The sequence below is a fragment of the Aptenodytes patagonicus genome, chromosome 3 (assembly GCF_965638725.1).
Source record: "Aptenodytes patagonicus chromosome 3, bAptPat1.pri.cur, whole genome shotgun sequence".
Taxonomy (NCBI): Eukaryota; Metazoa; Chordata; class Aves; order Sphenisciformes; family Spheniscidae; genus Aptenodytes; species Aptenodytes patagonicus.
The window spans coordinates 99,769,954-99,792,233 of record NC_134951.1 but is presented as its reverse complement, the minus strand read 5'-3'; the positions used below and the strand labels follow the sequence as shown (position 1 = coordinate 99,792,233).

Here is a 22,280-nt window from a genome sequence, read left to right as displayed (position 1 = left end):
ATTGAGAAAGCTACATGGAACATCCTAATCTTTCATATAAATATAGAATGATATATATTTCCATGTCCAGAGCTTTGGAGTGCTTCTTGATTTGAAAGCCTGCTCAGAGACAAATATGCCAGGCTTGGATTAGCACAGGGTCTCACAAGCTAGCAGCACGCTCAGGCTTAAAATAGCAGCTGCACTAGTTTTCAAACATTTCCCTCTTTATAGTCACACAGGTAAATTGAACACACGCAGAATATTTCCACAGGAACTCCTGCCTTAGTATTTGGCAACAAGACCTCCATCTAGAAATGTGGATGGAAACTCAATGCTGCAAAAGCTTATATATGCTAAAGGATGGCTAGGCACTGTCAAGCAGCTAACCGATCTCAGCCAAATTTCTGACTTGCAAGGTGAGACGTGTATACTGCATATTTCTGCAGCTAGCTGGAGAACTCAGACCTTCTCCCAAGGCTGTAGACAGGAACAATATAAGATACATTTAAGATTAGTCTGGTTCCAGCAAAGATGTACTCAGTTGAAAATGCCTGGATGGACTAGAATCTGAGAAACTTTTTTGTGGGGTTTGCAGATGCAAGCAATAAGTACCTGTCAGAATCAGACTCTCTCTCCTTTTCACAGAACTCTAGCTAAACCTATAAAATGGGAGATTTTTGTTAAAGTGCTTTTGTCACTGCTGGTGAGCGAAAGAAATATAAACTCAGGACCAGAATCTTACCCAAGTCTAACAGAAGAACCTCATACAATACATGAAGAGAGTTATATGCCTAAAATGTGGTTCGCACGCTACTTTTAGTGCAGACAACACTTCTAGTTAGTAAGAAACTAATAAAGGAAGGAACTTTAAATACCTATTCTGTCCCAAACTTCAATGCCTAAAATTAGGTACTGACATAGGACTGGGAGTGTCAGCCGCTATTCTCCTCTTAGACACTTGAAATTTCATCTTTTGGTATGGGCTTATGTTTTTCTCTCAAAGCACAGTTCAAAATGAGGACTTGGTAGCCAAATGCCAAGGCCCTTATCTCGGGAGACGATCTGGGCCTGAGGCTGAGATGAACCCAGCAGTTCACCAAACGTTGAAGTACAAGGCTTGCAAATTGGTGGAACTGTTCAACCAGATAAACACAGCTACAAAAGCATGCTGACAACGAGAAAGCAAATTGCCTTAAGTTGAAAAGAAAATATAAAAATTCCTCAGAGGAAAAAAATTAGATCTATTTAATTTTATTTTTTAAGGCCTTCAATATATGGCAAGGCCCATATTCCTAAATCCATCTTTTCCACCTCTCATCTACCTGTCTCACATTTTTCCCCTCAGTGCCTATACAGGAGAAATAAGCTAGAATGCTCCATGCAATCGCTTTTGACAAGGAAAGCTTCTCCTCTGCTTATACTTGTTGTTAAGCACGTGGTTACGCAGCAGCCAGACCCCTTCCTTGACTGATGGAATGTCTCCTGGGTTGTATACACGCAAAGCTTGTGAAACACTTCAGGATGACTATATTAGTACATATGGTGTCTCATGCCACCACGGGCACAGGAAAAAAATTACTGTGGAGTAAGACGGAGTGTAATCTCATCAGCTGTAAACTACTCCATCGTAACTGTCCATGTGCGCACTCCTACTCCATACTAAATTGGGACATAGCTACTCACACTTTTGTTACAAGGTACTGAGAAAGGGAGATGGATGAAAGCATCTAGGCATGCAGTTACCACAAGGAACTGACAAGTTGGATGTTCTCCATCCTACCATACCCTAAGCCCATGTAGTAGCTTTCACATAGCCTAACAATGTGCTTTAAGACCAGTTTTTCCTTTTGTAAACATTGATACCTAGAAACTTAAACTTTTAAAGAGCCTTCAGAGTTTTTGACTCAAGAGCTGCAGGGCAGAAGTAGCACTGACTAAAGAGCTGGGGGTAGGTAGACTGTGCAGTCTTGTGGCCATAATCACAGTACTGGGTCTGGCTGGGATGGAGTTAACCTTCTTCATAGCAACCCATATCATGCTGTGTTTTGGATTTGTGGCTAAAACTGTTGATAACACACCAATGCTTTGGCTGTTGTCGAACAATGCTTGTACAGCATTGAGGCTTTCTCTTTTTCCCCACTCTGACCCACCCAATGAATAGGCTGGGGGTGGGCAAGAGATTGTGAGGAGACACAGCTGGGACAGCTGACCTGAACTGGCCGAAGGAATATTCCACACCATGTAACGTCGTGCTGAGCAATAAAAACTGAGGTAGAGGAAGAAGAGGGGCATTTTGGCTTCCAGGGCCACGGTTGCTTGGAGACTGGCTGGACATCGCTCCACTCATGGGAGGTGGTGAGTGATTACCTTTGTGTAACTTATCCCCCCCGGCTTTCTTTCATCTATTAAACTGCCTTTATCTCAACCCATGAGTTTTCTTGCTTTCGTTCTTCCTAGTCTCTCCCCTGTCCTGCTGGGGGGTGGTAAAGGGGGAAGTGAGTGAGAGGCTGTGGCTGCTGGCCAGGATCAATCCACCACAACCACAGTGTGCAATATTTAAACATATGCTATTCAAGTTGGCAGGATTAAAAGCACCTACTCTTCCTAGTAAAAATATGCCTTGCAGAGAGAGTTTATCAGAAACAAAGTGGAGACCTAAAATCTTTGACATACTTTTGTATTAAGGGCAGAAAAACTATTCAGAAGACTCTACCTCGGTTATAAAGTCAATACGTATACATATCTATGTGTCTGAACACTATCGGGAGACAGCATCAAGAATTGAAAGGAACTTCTGTTACCTGGTATTATTGTAATCTTGGCATGCAAGAGAGGAAGTTGTGAGCTCAGTGGAGTCCACCAGATTTACGAAGGCTTTGGGAACCTGCAGTGATAAAGTAAAAATTAATCACATTATATTTGCAATTAAAGATCAGCAAGTAGCAATAATGGTAAATTACATCTACAGCTTCATGTGTTACCTCTGGCCTGGGATTCTGCCTGCATAAAATCAATGATCTAAGTCTTCGCCAATTCCGTCCTGAACCCTACTCCTATGCCTGCCATCCAGAATAACGTTGATCATCATTCATGAAGTGCTTGTGACCGTGACTTCTTGACTGAGACCCAGCAATTCATTTTACATAACCAAAGTGGCCACCAGCCAATTAAATTGAACTCGAACTAGGAATTACCATTTTTGTGGCAACATACCAATGCAAAGCTGGGGATGAAACATCCTGTATAATAGCATAAGCACTCATGCATCCTGCCTCACCTCTCCCCCAAGCAGAAAGCAGCTTTCCATTTACATAATCATATTTCACTTTTACAAGTGCACATAAACAGATTCTGAAAATAATAGTGGAGAGAATCTGAAGAGAATGCGTGGGTGGAACTTCACCTGTACACAACATTTGCTGAAGTTAGTCTGAGAAAAACAAGTGGTTGTGGCCTGATGCAATCGAACTGTAGCAGGTTTAGAATACCCTTTAGGCCTTCAATCCAGCAAAACAAAATTCTTGGAAGATGCTATTGAAATACTTCAGATAAACAGTTAATAGTCTGCTTTAGTAGTGATATATCCACATCTATTCACTAGTAGACTAACAGTGCAGAGCATTTCCCAGAAACCATCCTAGATAAGCGGATAATTCTTAGCTCAGCCAGCTAGAAAACCTTTAGAAATGCTGAGATCTTAAAATGTACACATAATAGGAAAAAAGATCCATTATACATATTTTTAATGGGTGTTTTCCCTGGTGTATAAAAGTCATCACCAGGTAGTTAGCAGCCTGTACACTGCCTAGGTAGCTCCACACATCCAGTAATTAGATATCAGTTATTTTCACAAACAGCTCTGCTAAACATGAATGACTTTCAGACCTAGACAGATGTACTCAATTTTTAATAGAAGGCACTTAAAAAAACCCCAAAGACTGAGTGGTACATCAGCTTGCGTTGCAAAACAAAGCAGTTAGTTCATTACCCATCCATCCTTTCTGTTTACATGCATCAGCTTTTTAAAAGTATGAATAAAACACTTATTGACAATGAATTAAGCCAGTGGATTGAAGTCAATGAGATTGGTGTTCTAAGTCACCTGAACAGTGGTACAAGCCCTAGTCCAGTAAGTGAGACTGGAAAAATCAGCAAAAGATTTGGATATTCAAGGTTGATGAATAAACCTTACCTCTTTATATAAAAAATCCAAGACAGCTTTAAGTTCTTCCAGGTTGTCCAATATGCAGTTCTTCTGTAAGTGAGATGAGAAATGCCATTAAAACTAGTAGAAAAAACAAAGTTATCAATTTGCCAAAAGTCACAAACCCTATTTGTTGAGCTGTGTACTGAAGTGTTACCAACGACCACTATATTCCGGATTCAGCCTTAACCAGCACCAAGAAAAAAAACATGGAACTAGTCTTGTAATTTAACAGCCTATAATTAGACAACATGACATATTAAAAAAGGCAGGGATAGGGCAGAAAAGTATCTTTAGACTTGAAGAAAAGAGCTGTTCTACTAAGGCATCTCAGACTTGTGATCCCAAATTAAGTACACGCGTTTATAAATAATAAAAAAAAAAGTGTGCCAGGTGCTTACATGACTGGGTAGAGTCATTCCAACATCCTGGAACCAGCTACTGCTTTGGTTCACTATGGCAGAGAGCAAAGCTTGGGAAAGTGTCTTAACCACCTGCCTTGACTGCTAAACCACCCCATGAAAAGCTTACCAGTTGTGTGGAGGCACAGGAAGAGCATGGGTTTTCAGCACCAAAAAACACTGTGATCAGTTTCCAGTCATTTTGGAAGTCCATCATCTGAGAGAAAAAAAAAAAAAAAATTGAAAGGAATAGGATGATAAGAGACCTATTTGCTATTTTCCTTTCTCACAAGAGATTTGCTATGGCTTTAAATCAGCAAGACCAAGCAGTAGTCCATGACCCAACCCTGGCCACCCTGATCACTTCCATTTGACAAACCATCCAGCTTCTCCCAACAGGAGACAGCAAATGGGTGGTTAGGCAGCAAATGCTGCAATTAAAGCTGAACACACACCTATAAAAAGCTCAGGTTAGAGCCAGAAATTGCTGCTGCCATTGGAGAGTCTATTGGAGAAGATGGGCATGCACAGCTTAGTACAGAGCTTGATACTGCTTGTTTCCATCACTGTTGCAGCTTGCTGTCAGGGTTAACGTTCCTGAACTGCTGAGATTGGGTGATACTAGTGGGATGAAGACTGGAGCAAAAATCTGAGAGCTAGAGCCCTGCTCAGCTGTGCTATGTTTATTAGGCAGTTCTTGCCAATCCTGAAGAGCACGGGTTAGAACCACTCAGTTCCACAAAAATGTATGCTAAATCCATGTACAAACAATCCGATGGGCTCCCTGTAGAGCAAAGAGGCAACAGCAGAATCGCCTTGGCAATTACATTTTCCCGTTATGTCAAGACCATTTTACAAAACAACATGCCTTGGGGTTAAGAATAGAAGAAAAATGAACGCGTGGAACTCCAGGATGGGATTTACAAAGCACTCAGCCATGAGTGATAATTCAAGCTCTCACCAGCGTCAACCACTGACATCAGCCAAAGCATATCTAGGTCTTTACTGTCCTTTTTGAAAATATGATCCTAAAAGACCAAGAGGAAACTGAAGAGACAAATACTGAGAATTATTATTTTAGGTTGGCTTCTCAGAAACACTGGCACAGTTACAGAATGTAGCTAGCAGAGGTCTCACATCCTTAACCAATAGAAAACAAACATGTTGGCTTCCCTACCAAGCTCTTCAGCCACTCTGACAAACGTAAACCATGTTGGATACTTTCAAGAACAAAACTCTGTACTTGAAAGGTACAGAATTGATTCTTATTTACAACAGAAAGACCAAAGTTCGCTAACCTCAAGAAATGGCATTTTCTATTTTGAAGAGATTTTTGAGTGCTGTTTAAAGTATTTAATCATATTTCTCCCTTTTTCTGCTTCAACACCGAGCTCTCTAAATTGTCCTGTGCTTTAAACCAACCTGATTCTCTTTCATGAGCTTCACTATTTCTTCAGCTTGATGCAGGAGGTCTCTGAAAAGCAGAAAGGAAAAGAGAAACTATGAAGGCATCAGTAAGGGCAAAGCTTTGGCTGATTTTCACCATTACATCAAACAGCATTTGAGACTTCAGGTGGGATTAATCTTTTCTATCCTAAATGTGTTAAGATTAGACACTTGTCTGTGCTACACAGAGCCTGGGATGATTAGCTCATATTCAGGGATCTCACTTTCAGACATGTACACTTAGATGAACACAGCAGACACAGCTTGGTAGGCACACCTCTAATTCTATTTGAGCCAAAAAATTTGTTTTGCAGCTATAAAGAGGGAGACCTGATGTTAAGTCAGGTGAACCAGACCCCAAAGCACACAGTGGGCTTTGTTCCTCCTCCTTCTGAGAGGTGACAATTGAGCCACAGTGGCAGGGTGTCCCTGGAGTGTCTGTGCAGCCTCTGCCAGTACTGAACATATTCTGTGTCCAGTGAAGTGCTCCAACATCAAAGGCTTCCATCCTCCACCTTGCCAGCTGTAAATCAACTGCCCAGCCAAAAACCCCTCAGACTTACATGGCTTGACTGTCTGATGTCGCTCCCTTTGTGCCAGGCGGAGGAGACTGGTGTAGGACCGAGGGATTAAAACTGCTAATGAGAGCTGAATGACATACACAGATTAGGTGATTTCTGCATACATGGGACTGCTACTCTGCCATTTCACTATAAACACAGCAGAACTAAAACAGCCAGAAAATGTATAGCCTGAGGATCTCTTAGCAGGCATGAGAGGTATGCCCCAGCCCCTCTGCAGCTGTTCTTGCTGGTTTTGCTTCTCACTTTCTGAAGTGGAGGTTTGACATCTGAGTTTGCCTCCAGACTCAGGTCAGAAACCTCCATCCCCATCTCTCACATCAGCCACAAGTAGTGTAGGTGAATTTAAATACAGGCAGCTGTAGAAATGAAGCTACTGGGAAGGGCTACCCAGAGACAGCCTCCTGAAGCGCTGAGGAGTTGCCAGGTTTTAAACCCCTTTCATAGGGAAATGGAGGTGACATTAAGACACTAGGAAGAAGATTTGGAGGGGATGATCCTGGAGCTATCCACTACTCAACTCAGCATTTCAGTGGACCTGAAGGTTTTACTTGCAACACTCTTCAAGCAAGTCAAGGCTGCCTTCAGAGCCAGCTGGAACCAGCTGATAGATGATGATTTCACATATGTGGTGCACCTATGGCAGCCCCAGTGTAAATCCTGAACACATGGCAGCAGAAAGAGTACTGGACAGGCAAACCCACACAAGATTTCACTGGGCTGGCATGGGCAGCAAGCACACGCCAGCAGGGACTGTGGCGCGGGTAGTAGTAGCAGCCCAACAATCCCTGTTGCGCATGTAAGACTCTTGCAGCAGCCTGCAGCACCCCTTCTTCACCGCTATTTGTCTACCCAGACAGTCTCTTTAAAGCCAGCACAGATAACCCAGCCTGGCTGTATTCGTGTCCCCTGAGTACACCGTCCTTCAGGCTTCCCCTACACCCCTGCAGTGTGCTTGTGCTGCACCTGCTCTGCAGCCTAGCAAAGCCCTGGAGCTCCTGCCAGCATGCCATTCAATCAATTTGCTCGAGTTTCAGTGTGACAGCAAGACGCACCTGCTAAAGTTTCCACGCTTATTTCAAGGAGGCTCTTTCCTGTGCTATAGAAAGGGAAGAGAAAACAGGAAGTTGCTGTTATTCCATTTCTCAAAGAAAAATTATATTACAGCACAGCCTCAATTTCTTATTAGCTACACTACAGCTCAGAGTGCATATTCATGGCAGCTGCTGAAATTAAGAATGGGGCCTTTCTTTCCCCCAAACTGTCATGTCATCAGCTACTGTTGAGTAAGAACAGTATCTTAGATCTCAATTTTTTGTGTCTCTGTACACTGCATGTTGCAGTAATTGTGCTTATGCATACGTACAAGTAACGCAGGGACCTCTCTGTGTGCACCCACATACAAGTGGACACGGATGTTTGTGCAACCATTTAAAAAAATTAGTCTTTTAAAGTTTGTCTGTGCAGGGCCAAATCCTCATCTGGAATGCTATGACTCAAGAGAGCTACACAAACTTGCATCTACAAAGTTTAGCCATATGTTCGCTCACTGATTTAGATCTGCTAAGGGAGCATGAAAGAAGGAAATGGGGTAAGGCTTGTCCACGAAGCACTGGGAATCATTCAAGGAGAGTACAGGGTGTCAGGACTCCTGGATTCTTTCTTTGCTTTGATAAATCCCTGCTTTCTGGTCTCTAACTAGTGGATGATGATATTTACTACCTAGGATTCATCACGTAGCAATGATTCTTAATCAAGGTTATTGCAACTGTAAGGTAGTTCTGTATCTTGCATAAGTACAAAGAGTTTCTGTTAACCAAGGATTGGGAGGATCCAGTGTCTCAAAATCCTTTGTATTTTACATAGGCTTTCTCCTCCTCTCTAGAAAACAATAATAAGAATTGCTTGGGCCTAATTCCTGCACTGTGATACTGTATAAATTAGTATCATGACACTTATCAATGCTAACAATTAATTGTTACCTTTGGAGTAAATCCTCATGATGTACACCAGATCCTGGTGTCTGTGAGCAAGAAAACAGTAAGAATAGCATTAAGCAAAGGGTAAACTAGCTCTACATACACTGTTCCCCTACCGTATTCCACTCCTGTTATAGATAGCATTGTTTTCTACATACTCTTCTCCATTGTGTTGCAGTTACTCACAGATTTAAATTATTTTCCAGAGCTTCCTTATTACAGCGTATTTTCATAGTCTAGTAATCCTTGCTTAGTTACTGCTTTCATTAATTAATTTATTACATATGGCTTAAAATAAAATTTGACTAGTTGAACTCAAATTCACTCAAATGAAATGCTGTTCTAAACGAAATTTCTCTGGATCTACTCCTTTTCAACAAGGGACATGCTCTGAAGTCATTTAGATAATTTACATGGATGGCACTCAGCCAGTATGGTGTCTGTTAAAAAAACCTTTAACATAAACAAAGGAACTTCACTGATTTCAGAGAGTCTGAGGAGGAGACAGTGACAGAGATGTTTGCTCTAGGAAAGTAGACATTCCTTAAAAGAAGATCATTTATATGTTTTTCTGTGGCACCATTCACAAGCAACAAAGACATTAGCACAGGAAAGACTTAGGACAATTATTTTCTTCCAAAGAGGGAGGTACTCACAAGGAGTCCAGGAGTGCTGATTTTCTAATGGAAAGCTTTCATCCCAAGGACAAGTATGATGTCTCGATGAATACCACCTCAAATTTGAAAGTTGTTTTGTGATAAGGGAGACTCTCCCCCATTTCTTCGCAGTTGTAGCCCCTGCAACGGCTACCAACTTTTGCCCAACATGCATTTCTACACTTCCTCAAAGCTTGAGAATTGTGGTTAAATGCTTTTAATTGGGCCTCAAATCTATTTCAGATACTCACTTCCAACCATTAAGATAAGTAAAGATCATCCAAATTTGACTGTATTAGAACAGGCAGGAGAACTTTACTCAGTGATTTACACATCAGAAGTATATCTTTGTGATTCTTCTAGAGCTTCTGTCTTCTAGATAGGAAACCAGTCTCTACAGAAAACACTTCAACAGAATGGAAAATCTACTGCATTTCTTGATAATTTGTTCTAATGGTGATCACCTAAATTGTACTTTTTTTCCAGTTTGAATTTTCCCAGCTGCTTCTTCCAGTTACTTGATCTGCTACGCTCATTGTTAGGAAAATCCAAGCACTCTAATCAAGTGTCATGGTTCTGCAAGAGCACTGTGATCACATTTCCTCCTGCACGAAGTCAGCTGGCTATTTTTAGACTCAGGGTGTACTGGAACGCTGAACTGCAGGTATTTCCAGTCATTTTTCACCAGAAGCCTTTGATGCTTGCGGAAAGATTCAAGTCCTGAACGCCCTAACAGGGACCCCAAACTACATCATCAGCTCGCTTCATCATCACAACGGAGGAAATGGGTCACGTTCAGCAGACTTCCCGCTTGTACTTACTGTTTGCAAACTTCCTATTGCAGTGACTGTTTTAATGTCAGCTGGCCTCAGAGCATGAACTGCATAATAGTGAAAGAATCCAGGTTAAAAAAGAGCAGTAACCTTGAAAGAACATTGCGTTCACCAGTATACTAAAACATAACAAAATTGATTAAAACGTAACAAGTCTATACTGATCATTTTGACTGGCAGTTTTAAATCAATCAGAGAGAATGGGAAACTTTACTCAGGTGTTCAGTAAATACTTTGGGTGCTTAGATGCACTGAAATGCTCAACCAACAAGCAAGAAGAGATCACAAAACACTGCTGTGAATGATTTAAGTAATAGCAGCATCCTCAATTAGCAGCTGAAGAAACTAAGGTAGAAAAGTAATTATGAATAGAACAAAAAACGAAGGAGTTTGTAGAGCCTACCTCCACTTCAGTCACACCCCACACACATGCATCCCCTCAAACAGCTGATTTCTCCCCCAGCCCGTTCTCAAAAAATTTTGGGAGGGAAAGCCTCTACAAGGATAATATCAAACACAAACCTGAAGATGAAGGGGTTTCAGGTAACATTGCCTGCTCACATGAAAACTGGAAGCTTCTTAGAGCCTTTGACATAAACAAATAAATATGGTTGATTGCTTAGATCTAACAAGGAAATTTGTGGAAGGAGGGGTCCTATGGGCTCCATTCTTACACAGTACCAAGGTCTTACTCATGTAACAGCAATTTTAAAGAACAATTATGCCTCCGCTAGAAATACATGGGAACACAGATCCGGATGGCTGCATTTTCAAATCCACTTTTCCAAAACTTGACACTTGTTGCTCAGTTTTCTTACCGATTGCCTCAGAACTGGGCCTAAGCAAACAATGAAATGTGCTGAACACAACCTGTTACATCCATTGCTGCAAACAGCGAGTGCTTAATTTGGAAGAGGTCATAAAGACAGCTACTGCACGCATCTTTACATGCCAAGGGGCACCCAACAGACACAACAAAAAGCTGCATCTCCAATATGCAACAGGAAAGGCAGAATGAACCAATTCTGGGTCCCTGGCAACTGGCAAAATTTCCAGGTAATCGTAGAAAGCACTGAAGAGGGAAAAAAAAAGAGTTGCATTTGGGGAAAGGATGTGAGTGATGTTATTCACTCAGCATGAGAGACAGCTCAGTACCACTAGGAACATTATTTAATGCCCTCCTACATCCTGACTGTAGGTATGGCCCAACATCTAGTACTTTAAAGACAGATGAAAGACAACCCCCCCGGGGTGACCTGGCTAGGGCTTCCCTCATCACTATGACCATGTTTGGCTAGCTGATCATCACTACTACGTAAAGGTGAAATCTATATTGCAACAAGGACCACCACAGTCCCCACGCACCCCCTAGTCCCCAGTTGGAGGACTTTAATGGTGCAAATGCTTTGCATCATTGTAGTGCAAGGAAGAGTTTAATCTTGTGTTTCTAAAAGAGCAACAGAGCATCTAGGAACAAGTGCTAACCACAATCGATCTACATACAGGATATGCAACCTAATAACAAACGTTGCTCGGAGAAACCTTTATTTCCTGATTAGATACCATAATCTTGCAGCTGCAACATGACATTGCTGAATCATTTGCTTTGCATTTATTCTTTGCAGAATCGAACAGTTTAGAGCACCAAGCTGTATTTTTTCTTCTTCTGCCTGCCTCAGAGGAAGCACCAGCCAGAGAGGTGATGATAGGTATTGAAAAAAGGAAAAAAGATAAAGCTGTACTCATACTTTACCTTTAGTTTCCCCTGTTCTTCCAGATGATCTGCATTACCTTAAAAACAGTAAAAGAATTAATTGTGCTATTTTTTTTACCTCAGAAAAACACTTCAGAAGACTTAATATACCTAAAAACACAGAATCCTGAGAGGAACAACCTTTCTCCTCTGCCCTGCTTTCCAAAGGTGAGGCTCATCCCAACAACCAAATGTATCTGTCTTCTTAGTTTTGCTATACTAGAATAAGCTTTTAGTTATTATAATCAGGTAAGATCTGTTGAAATTAGTGGAATACAATGAAGTCATACACACAGGTGATGGACTGCTTGTGGATCTCCTCAACCAACGTCATCCTCCACAGGCCTTTTCTACCTGTTTTCCTCTTTGGCACATTTCATATATCGCTGTAGTCTTATTCTGTCCAAATTTAGAGTAATTTGAACATATACAAGATGGAACTCCTTAGAAAGGAGCAACTCACATTAACCTACATCTTCCACAATCAGAGAGCAACATCACACTGTTGTGAGTTTGCTATAGTGATACAGAAACAGCTGCAATTTCTTCTCTTAGTAGAGAGTGTTGACAGATGAAATAGCCTGTGGAGCCAGAACTCAGGCCTGTAGGCATTTCAGTAAACATTATTGTCTTCCTTGAGTATACACTTGGATTTATACACACAGATTTTGGTTTATCCTAAAAGCTCCACAAAGGTAGCCACGAAGTCTGGGTCTGGATCCTCAGCTGAACTTCAAAGCATGCTCACAGCTGTCCCTGCTTGCCACACTGAGCCATCAGCATCCAGCAAGTCTCATAATGAGTCTTAATGTGCTTAGAATAATTGTCCTTTAACATTCAGGAACTACTTCTGGAATATTTAGGCCTGCTGCATACTTCTGCTTGTACACCTTTCTTTCCATGTCAAAGACAGAGTAAATGCAGAGCCAGCTCAGCCCAGCAGGTGAGATACACTTGGGAGTAGGGCAGTCGGCAGTGCTCACGCTGCAAGGAGGTGACGTGCCTGGCACAAGCAGGGGGCTCTAGGCAGCCCCTGTGGACATAGGTACCAGTGCAGACAGAGTTCAGCACAGTGGCAGAAAGCCACTACTGCTCGCCCTGACCACTTCAGCCTGTCTCATGAGCCACACTACATGGCCATCTTCAATAACTGTCAGCAACTTCCATACGTTTGGGTTTTTTTTCCCCCCACTTGGGTTTCAGCCATGAGCTATTTGCAAATTTATATTATTTTTACTGTACTTGGTAGAAACTTGAGACAGTTGCTGCCTGGCTGTTGTGTGACATTTTATTTAAAATTTGTGCTTGTTCAATCGATGTTTTTAGATGATGCTTTACTCAGGACAATAACCAGAACCCCAGCTCTGTTGTTTGAGATACTGGAGGCACACGCAATGAGGGACTCATCTGCATCATGCAAACCTGTGCAGAAAATCAGTATCTTTGAGAATTTTAACACTAATTTAAACTATATTTGAGAATAGATCCACAGGTTACATTGAGGGAGAAAGAGGGTCCAATCCCAGTTTCCAAGGCTGGGGGAGTCAGGGAGGGCAGGGAACGATCTCTCGATATTTCAAAGATTTGAGAACGTCTGTACTGTGTCAGACTGAAGGTCCATCTAATCTGGGATTCTGCCTCTGACAACATCCAAATGTAGATGCTTAGGGAAAGAATAAGGAAAATACAGTTATACTTCCATGCTCTATTGTCCCAACTATCTGTGCTATCCCTGAGCAAGCAGTTACTTGCTACTGTTGAAGAACTCCCCGAGACCTTTCTTCCATGAATTTACCTATCTGTTTTTCTAACTCTTTCACACTTTTGGCTTTCCCCCAAGTCCTGTGGCAAAGGTGCTTCATCATTTAATTACATGTTGAAAAAAAAAGTACTTTCTCATTCGTTAATAACTTGATCTGTTTCCTCATTGTTCTTGTAAAGAGTAGTCATTCCCGTTTCCACAAAATTTACCATTTTGCATATGTCTGTATGTCTACACCTATCCATCCTTCCTCCAGGCTGAAGAGTCAGTCTATCTGATCTCATGTGGAAGTTATTTCATAAGTCTGAGCACTCTTCCCCTTTATCCTCCTCCTAGGTTTTTCCACATCTTCTTTGAGATGAAAAGTCTCAAAGATGTTGAGACTCTCAAGTCTCTCAAGATGACAGTTGTCTAAACTGTCAAGATGCGGGTGAACTATGGACCTATACACAGCAGCAGAAATGTGTTTTCTATGCTGTTCTCTCCCTGACTCCTGAAATTGTTTGTCTCTCTGACTGTTGCTAACACTAAGCTGATGTTTTCAGACAGCTGTGTTCTGCGATCAAGCAGTATCTACATTAGAGTTCACCATAGTGTATGCATAGCTAAAGTTTTCCCCATATATATTACTTCTACGTTTTCATTCTGAGCATCCCGAATAGTTTTGCCTCAGCAAGCTAGCATGCCCCCTTATCCAGATCACTTCTGAATACGTGGAGAGCCCGCGTCCCAACGCAGATCAGTACGAGCCTCTGCAGGTTCACTCTCCCCTCTTCTCGCAGTTTGAAAATTTGCAATCTGATTCTTCACTCCCCAGCTTTTAACCAGGGGCCCACAAAGGTGCTCTCACCCTTATACCGTGACAGTTAGCTTCTTTAGGAGCTCTTGCTCAAAAGATTTGTGGAAATCCAAATACACCCCAACTGAATAATCAATCCACAGGCACGTGCCCATTGTCATGGATTTTCTTTATCAATTCCCCAGGGAAGCTTCCCTGTTATATCATATTTACCTCGAGTCAGTTCACTCTGTTCTTTACACTGCTATTACCAGTTTGCCTAGTGCAGAAGACAACCTTACTGCTTTTGTACAACTACAGCTGCGGTTCCCCAGATCCTCCTAAAATGGAGCCCATTATAAAAACTGGTTTCACATTTGCCATCTTCCATTCCTGACACCAATACTGATTCAAGAAATAGTTTGCACCACAGTTAATACAATGGACATGTTCATATTTCTGCTTGGCTCACTCCCTTGGGTGGATATCATCTAATCCTGGCAGTTCTTTTACTATTTGTTATCAATTTGGTCAAGGATGTGACCTGCTTGTCCCCTGTGCTGAAAGGCTCCGAGTGCAAGGCCTTTTTTAAGCTCTTGTGCAGAGGACACCAAAGAAAAAAGAAATTAATTTAGTTTTTCTGTTGGGCTTCAGCTTTCTTTTATACATCAGCTAGCCCTACAGACTCCCTGTTTCAGATGTATTTGAAAAAGGATTTATTAGTTTTTATTCCTTCAACAATGATCCATTATTTCCCCTCAGATTCATTTTTGGCTTGGCTGATTAAATTTTAACCTCTTTAGTTTTCTTAGTTTGCTTTGGATTTTTACTTTCCATAGGATGATTTTTTTAACTCTGCTGCTACCAATATTATAGTTACTCCCTTACCCTACCATTTAATAATTCTAGTTTGTATTTTTAATTTTCTCAACATCACAAAAAAAAGTAAAGTATTTTTCTGACATTTTTCTGAAAATTTGGGAGACAGATTCTACTCCTTCCTCCCTTGCTATTATGATTAACCTCTTTCAGCTAATAATTCAATCAATATTTTTTCCTGAATCACATTTTCACAGGAACTGCAGTTACCATGCATCTTTTCCCCTAAATTAAGAAGCTCAAATGTGATCATTTCTTCTGTTTGTTTTAGGAACCAAAACCTCCTAACAGTTATTTATCAGAGCACCTTAAAATCCTCTGGTAAGGTAAAGCACTATTACTATTCATCATTACTTTCTTACAGGCAGAGAGCTGAAGCACAGAGCCAATAAAGGCCAAAACATACACAGCATTTTTAGTCCTAGAGCACTTACAAAACTGGCATCTGGCACCAAATGTGGACTTCACAGACCCAGTATAGGGAACAAAGGCTCCCCCCTACCCTGAAATTTGCAGAAATCTGAACAATGATGCCCTCAGTGCCAGGATGCTGCCTAACCCATTCACACAATCTTCTACCACTGAAAAGATGATGATCATAGATATGAATTCAGAGAAAACGTCTGTCCCTTGCTTGAATTTCTGCACCATTTTGGGACAGATCTCACTGTCAGTCTAATTATTTGATGACGTTTTTCTCATTAGAAAGCCTTAGTGCCTGCCTAAGATGCAGTCCATCCCCAGAACAGTGCAAACCAATGCATGTATCTTTATCGAAAATGATCAAACATACCCAAAATTACATGCAAGATCACAGTTTTACTCACAGATTTTCTTCATCCTGCTTCTAAGACTCCTGCTATACACCCACCTTGCAACAACTAAAAATATAGGTTCCTAAATACTGTAACTCGAATTTTCAAAGGGCCTGTCAAAACTTACCTTCTAAGGAGAGCAACCAAAGGAACAACAGGCCTAACAATAGCTTCATGATAAGTGCCTCTATGAACTGATGATCCTGGAGTGCTGTCTGTTAGACGTTAAGGCTGTGAAGAAAGAAATTCTCCTCTTTTTCCTCCTTTATATTTTAACAAGTTGATAACTCAGCAGCCATAAAATTTATTAGCCTCTTTACCTTTGGAAAGCAAAGCGACAATGGTATCTTATGTCAAAGACATATGCAACCCAGTTTATAAATTACCCCATCCAAGGGTCAAGGGAGTACGGAAATGGTACAGCTTCTCACACTTGTTCAGAGACAGCTGGCCACTTTTCAGGGAGACTGTCGGCAAATATGAGGACCTAGATTACGTGAGTCAGCTTCCAGCAGGGTCAAGGCTCTTCCGGGCAATACATAACACATTGATTTGGCATTAGCCTGACTCTACCAGGCAGGGAAGGAGCCTCCGTTCCTGAGGCAACAAGGGCAACCCAGCCCTATGTAACAGCTCACACCCATCTGAAGAGGAAGGTTGTGCTCTTCCTCTTGTCTCCTTCCCTGCCTCTGCTCCTTCCTTGCCTTCAACCAGCCTCATGCTGTGCCTGTCTCTCTTCCACTAGCTCCGGAACCACCAGCTCCTTCCCCAAGCTGATTTGACTCACTGAAACTCCAAAAACCTAAGTTTAACTGGCTGCCAGAGGGGTGTGACAAACATCAGACACAGCACAGAAGAGCATGGGAGGGTTGTGATCCAAGTGAGGAGAGTGAGCCTCCATGCAGAGCAGCAGTGAGCCGTGGTGTAGGGCAGTGCAGCTCTGCCTTGTGCTGTGAAACCCTGTCCTAAAGTGAGACAATGTAAGGGATGTGTCACCTGAGACCGTAAAGTTCCTTGATAGTGAGAGAAGAAGCAGAGAGGCGCTGAGGGAAGTAACACAAACCCTTGAGTATCACCAGTCCTGGCAGCAGGCATGTTAAAGACCACCTCTACAGCTTCAGCCCATGGGACGCAGGCAGTTCTTCTGGCGAATTTTCCTTCACTGGGGTATGCCTCACTGGTATTTGCCAAGACAGAGCACTGGTGGACAAGCAGGATCAGTAACTCTGCCCTCATTCTGTCCAGGTCTCCAAAACCCTTGCTACAACGCTATTGCAGTAACCCGGTCACTTCTGCAGATTCAAAGAGCATGCAGAAATGCCAGTTAGACTGTGATACTACACTCCCCAGCGAGACTCCGCTATGCCTCAATTACAGTGTCAGGACCAAACCTCTGAAACGCGGCCTGCTGTCCTTGCACAAAACACCACAGTGCCCTCTGGTCTCTTCTGAGCCCATTGACACCCAAATAAAGCTCCTACATGAATAATGGGAGACTGCTTAAGTAAGTAGCTTTAAATGCTTAAATAAGCCACTGATACACCCGTCTCAGGCAGTCTAACACATCCTTCAAAGGGCTGTTTATTTTGACTTTCTGTTGTTTCATGACTGAAATTTGACATTCTTTGAAGAAACATGTTGGAGGTAGATCTTATACCCACTTCACTTTTCAAAAAACAGGAGTGTAATATTAATTCGCAACATGAACAGCTATTGTTCAGAGTGACATGCAAGGAGGAATCTGCATAGAAAGGGGAAAACATTCCTCCACGCCCCGAGTCTCCAACCTCATCCCAGCACAAACATACCATAGACCTCACCAGCGCAAGGGGCTGCTCACCTCAGACACAGCAGCGTGTTCAAGTCTGAGAGGGACAAGCTCATTCCACTTGGGGGTCTCAACCTGAAACACGGTTTGACACCCAGGCTCTTTTGACCAGTAAGGTAATGAAAAATTAGCAGCTTACTCACTGTCAGGGCACCACACCAGCCAGCAGCTCTCCTGCCTGGGCTGAGCTGAAATGGAGCTCCCAGGATGAGGGAGGTCCAAGGTGAGGCTGGTCAGGGCCATTACCACCTGTCGGTCAAGGCAGCATTGCACAGTCTCAGCATGGATGGGAGTTACCTTTGGTGAGTTTTGTCATTACATACAAGGGTTTGTGGCTGTTTCACTCCTCAACAGAAAGCTCTCAGTATCAACAAGTCTGAGAAACAGACTTCTTAATGAGCTGGAAGTGTTTAAAATCCCAGAAAGTCTCTCCCTCATTGTACACCAAGCCAAACACGGAAAGAAAGATAGCATTAATTCATACATTTGCCATAAACCACAGCTCCAAGAGTAAGAGTTTAGCCTTTAGACACTGCGACATGCTCCAGAAGGGAAATAACATTAACTGCAAGGCTTGTAAATTCTTCTGTAAATGCTCCTTCCCACCACCCAAGCATCAAAATAGCTCCTAGATTGAATAGCAAATAGCAAGTGGCAGCAAAGATCAAAGAAGTTTGCATAAGGGAGAAGAGAGAATTTTCTCTTAGATGTAGAAGGTGTCAGAGACAAATTAAAGCTTTTGCATTACTGCAAGGGCAAAGCTAGATGCAGCTACAGAAGTCATGGAGAGCTACAGACCATGAGCCAACCCTCAGCTGATGGTATTTAGGAATACCCCAGGGAACTGCAGCCATGTAGCTAATTACCTAATGATCAACACAGAACATCTTGTGTCTTCCCTAAAGTGCCTGCTGCTGATCAGGTGGGACAACTAACCCTGCCTGAATTGTGTGAGTCTTCTTGTCACCTGCCCTGGATGGAGAAGGCTCATAACACAACTAGCACAGAAGAGCTTTGTGTGGGAGTTGGTGGTGAAGAGCAGAAGTTTTGTGCCTTGGTACGTTCTCAAGCAAACGACCTCTTTCACATGTCTAGGCCCAACAGTGCAAAACACCACAAAAACAAAAGTCAGGTCCCAGTTACAGCTTTAAAGTAAGCAACACCCAAACAGATACTCAAACGTATGCACTAAAACATATTAGCCAAACTTCTTGGCCCATTGCTACTTTTTTAGGTGGCTTATAATACACCTAGAGCTTCGCCTCTCATACCTGATATGCGAGCTATAGCTGGGAAAGCCAAGGGATTTTTCTACCTTGTCTTTAAGTTTTTCCTTATCTGCTCACTTAAACAGAGCTCTTTCCTGCATTCCTTTTACTTATACAGAATACTGAAAACCAGAAACTCTGACAAACTATCTAGGTCCTCACCTATAGAACCAGTGTTTTAAAACACAAATAATAAATCTATGGCTGTACATTAAAAGAAAAAAAAACCCAAAACAGACACCAAAACCCACAGTACTCAACCACTCATAACGAAACCCAAGATGTTTGTCACCATAAGCACAATCTTTTACTGAGTAAGTTAGGGGAGTAGCTCGCTCAGCTTCTAACAAGCAGAGGCCATATACCAGAGGATAACGTAATTGCATCCACAAAACTATCATATTACACCAGCATAGCAGAGGACTTGTGGAAATACAAAGCAGACTGATTCTCCATTTCATTTGAAGATACAGCCTGTCTGTGACTTGTCAGTGCTTCGGCTAATTCTACTGCCTAGACAAGGCCTTAGATCTTGAATTTTATGTTTAGGAAGCATATCCCTGAACTGTTCCATCTATGAGACCTCCATCCGTAATGGGTAGAACATGATAGTGCTGTGAAACCGTTGGGAGCAAATCATATACAACAGCGAGACATTTCACGTTTCCTCATGATGTTGTGCCATCACCTCCTGTTGCTTCGCTTCACATTGCTGGTAAATTTAGTGCACACTCTGGACCTAAACAGCAGATCTTCCTCCACAGGAGAGTTCAGGCATGCAGCGGAGGGTGAGGAGATGAAGTGAGGCCAAGGTCAGCCAGGGACATGAATCACAGGGCAGCAATTCTGTAGCAGCAGGCAGGAGAGCTGCACAGCTTAAAGGAGGCTGCTACCACCTGCTGGAGAGAATGCAAATACTCAAAGGAAAGGAAGAAACCAAACGTTAATTTAGCCATTTCGGGCAGGAGTCGGAAAGCACCGCTTTGGGTATGGTCAGGTTACTGAAAGTGGGCAAAAGGCCTTGTAATAGTTGGTGCCCTCCTTAAAAAAAACCCCAAGCTTCTGGAGTTGCAGACGAGGAGGATCTAAATTGTTTCTAAAATGGCTTTCAAAAAGAAATACCTGTAAAAACAAATGCAAACACAAAGCCTCAAATACACTTTAAAGTAAATTTTTCTAAGCTCAGCACATGACTGGAGCACTGGACTCATCACTTGGATATTTGGGATTGGCAGAGCTGCTGTAGAGACCTGAGCTGTGGCAATAAATAAGTAAATAAGCAAGGTCACTGCTGAAGTTATACCCATGTTTTGGACGAGCTATGAAGCAGCAGCCTCCTGCAAGCACCCAGCAGTAGCTGAAGGCAGCAATATTACAATGAAACCTCAGCTCCAGTGTTAATAAGTGAATGAAACTCAAAATTTCTTCCTTGTGCCTGCAGGAGGGCACAACCTCCCACACAGATTGTTTGATTGCTTGGCAAGGGCACAAGCCCTTTAGCCACTGACCTGAGGCTGGTACCAAAGTAAAGCACAAAGTCTGTCTCCACAGTCTGTGCTCGGTGCTGCCAGGAGGCTGGTGGTACCCCAGCCTGCCTTTGCAGCTGGTACAGCTGGCACAGGTCCCTCATGCCCCATCGCCTGTCACAAAAATGTGGTGTGCTCTCACAGCAAAAGCTGGAACTGCTCCTTACTGCCTTTTCTAGCAGCTTCTGGGCCTTTGATATAGGCGGGCTGCAGATCATGCCATAGGCTGAAATCCCCCCGTGCTCCACAGGGGCAGGAGCGCCAGGGCTGTGGGAAGGAAGGGGGGTCCTCCTGCCAGTTGTTGACCTTCTGTAGGCCAGCTGAAGCCCGACGATTGCTGCAAGCCAGCTGAGGGCTCTGAACACCCAGAGAACAGCAGAAGTCAAGATTTAAAGATCCTTTGCTAAAGACTCTTTACTGACTTTTCTGTAGCGTGAGGATTTGTTTGAGTCTGTAAGCAGCAAGAAGCTGGGGACCAGATACTTCCCATGGCCTCATCTTCAGCTGGCCCCTCAGTTATCAGATCAGGAGATAATGCTCATTTCTGGAGAGCCCTGTTTACAGCCACAGTCTTGGGAGAGTCCGCCAGTGCTACCACAGCCTTGAGAGAGTGGTGCTGGCAGGAAGGCAGATAGCAAAGGGAAGCAGTCTGTTTGCCTCTGATAGACAGTGATGGCGTTTTAAAGTAGGGACCAGAAAATGTATGCTCTCTTCCTGTGAGGCTCTGGGTGAGTTCGTTGATGCTCACATCCAAAGTACCTAATTCTCAAAGATTTGCATGGAAATCAGGCACCTAAGTAAATACCTCTGTGAATTGAAGCCCCAGTCTCAAAGCACTGGGGTTCTCTGTAAAATGGAAACACTAGTATTCCCTTTCTCCCATTCTTTTCCATTAAGTTATAAAATTCCCCAAGCAGTGCCAGCTTTTTTGCTGTTTGTATTCACGCCACAAAGGGGCTCTGTTTTCAGCCAGCGCTGTAGTTGCAGCAGCCGTGTGGGAAACTCCTGACTCTCCTGTGCCCTCTGAAGCTCTTCCCACATGAAGGTACAGCACACAGACTCTGTGGGGTCAGCCTGTCTAGGTGCCACAGTGTCCCAAACTTGCTAGTCCATCTACCCACACCCCCAAACCCCTCTGTTTACCTGACTCCCCCACAGAAGTTTGTTTCTCAGCCTGCCTCTACGTGTCAGAAAATGTATCCCTTTGACCTCAGTGAGCCAGCCCCAGCTGTGCTATATTCCTTTTGCATCATTAATACTTGTGCTGCCCTTGAAAAGAGAAGACTATCAAGCGGTAGCATAGTGGATGAGATGGGGAGAGGGGTTAAGGCTGCTTTTCCTCATACAGGATGAGGCCGTTTGACTCTTCTGGCTGCGGTTGCACCAAACGCTTACAGACCTTTACACTCCAAGGTCCTTGAGGCTGATCAGTTTTCGCCCATATCCAGCAGAAGCACCTGGAGCCAGGAGCTTATGGCTCAGCATGCTCCCTTTACATACTTTACACACTGCAAATTGTGGCAAACACGTCCTCCCATCATAGTGTTCACCATCTATGCAATGCTCTGAGCTGCTCTCACCTGTTTTGT

At 42.9% G+C, this 22,280-nt stretch overlaps 1 protein-coding gene across 1 annotated transcript in view; it reads right to left on the bottom strand.

The window, feature by feature from the left end:
- Positions 1–16,245, bottom strand: part of PLB1 (phospholipase B1) — an 86,244-nt gene extending 69,999 nt beyond the window's left edge. The window contains exons 1-11 of the mRNA XM_076335558.1: positions 16,197–16,245; positions 11,836–11,873; positions 10,605–10,668; positions 10,071–10,129; positions 8,597–8,637; positions 7,670–7,713; positions 6,597–6,681; positions 6,010–6,061; positions 4,718–4,804; positions 4,175–4,237; positions 2,784–2,866 (exon numbers count right to left, since the gene is read on the bottom strand). Of these exons, the coding sequence (XP_076191673.1) occupies positions 2,784–2,866; positions 4,175–4,237; positions 4,718–4,804; positions 6,010–6,061; positions 6,597–6,681; positions 7,670–7,713; positions 8,597–8,637; positions 10,071–10,129; positions 10,605–10,668; positions 11,836–11,873; positions 16,197–16,245 (665 nt within the window). The remainder of the gene's footprint in view (positions 1–2,783; positions 2,867–4,174; positions 4,238–4,717; positions 4,805–6,009; positions 6,062–6,596; positions 6,682–7,669; positions 7,714–8,596; positions 8,638–10,070; positions 10,130–10,604; positions 10,669–11,835; positions 11,874–16,196) is intronic.
- Between the last annotated feature and the right edge of the window lie 6,035 nt (positions 16,246–22,280).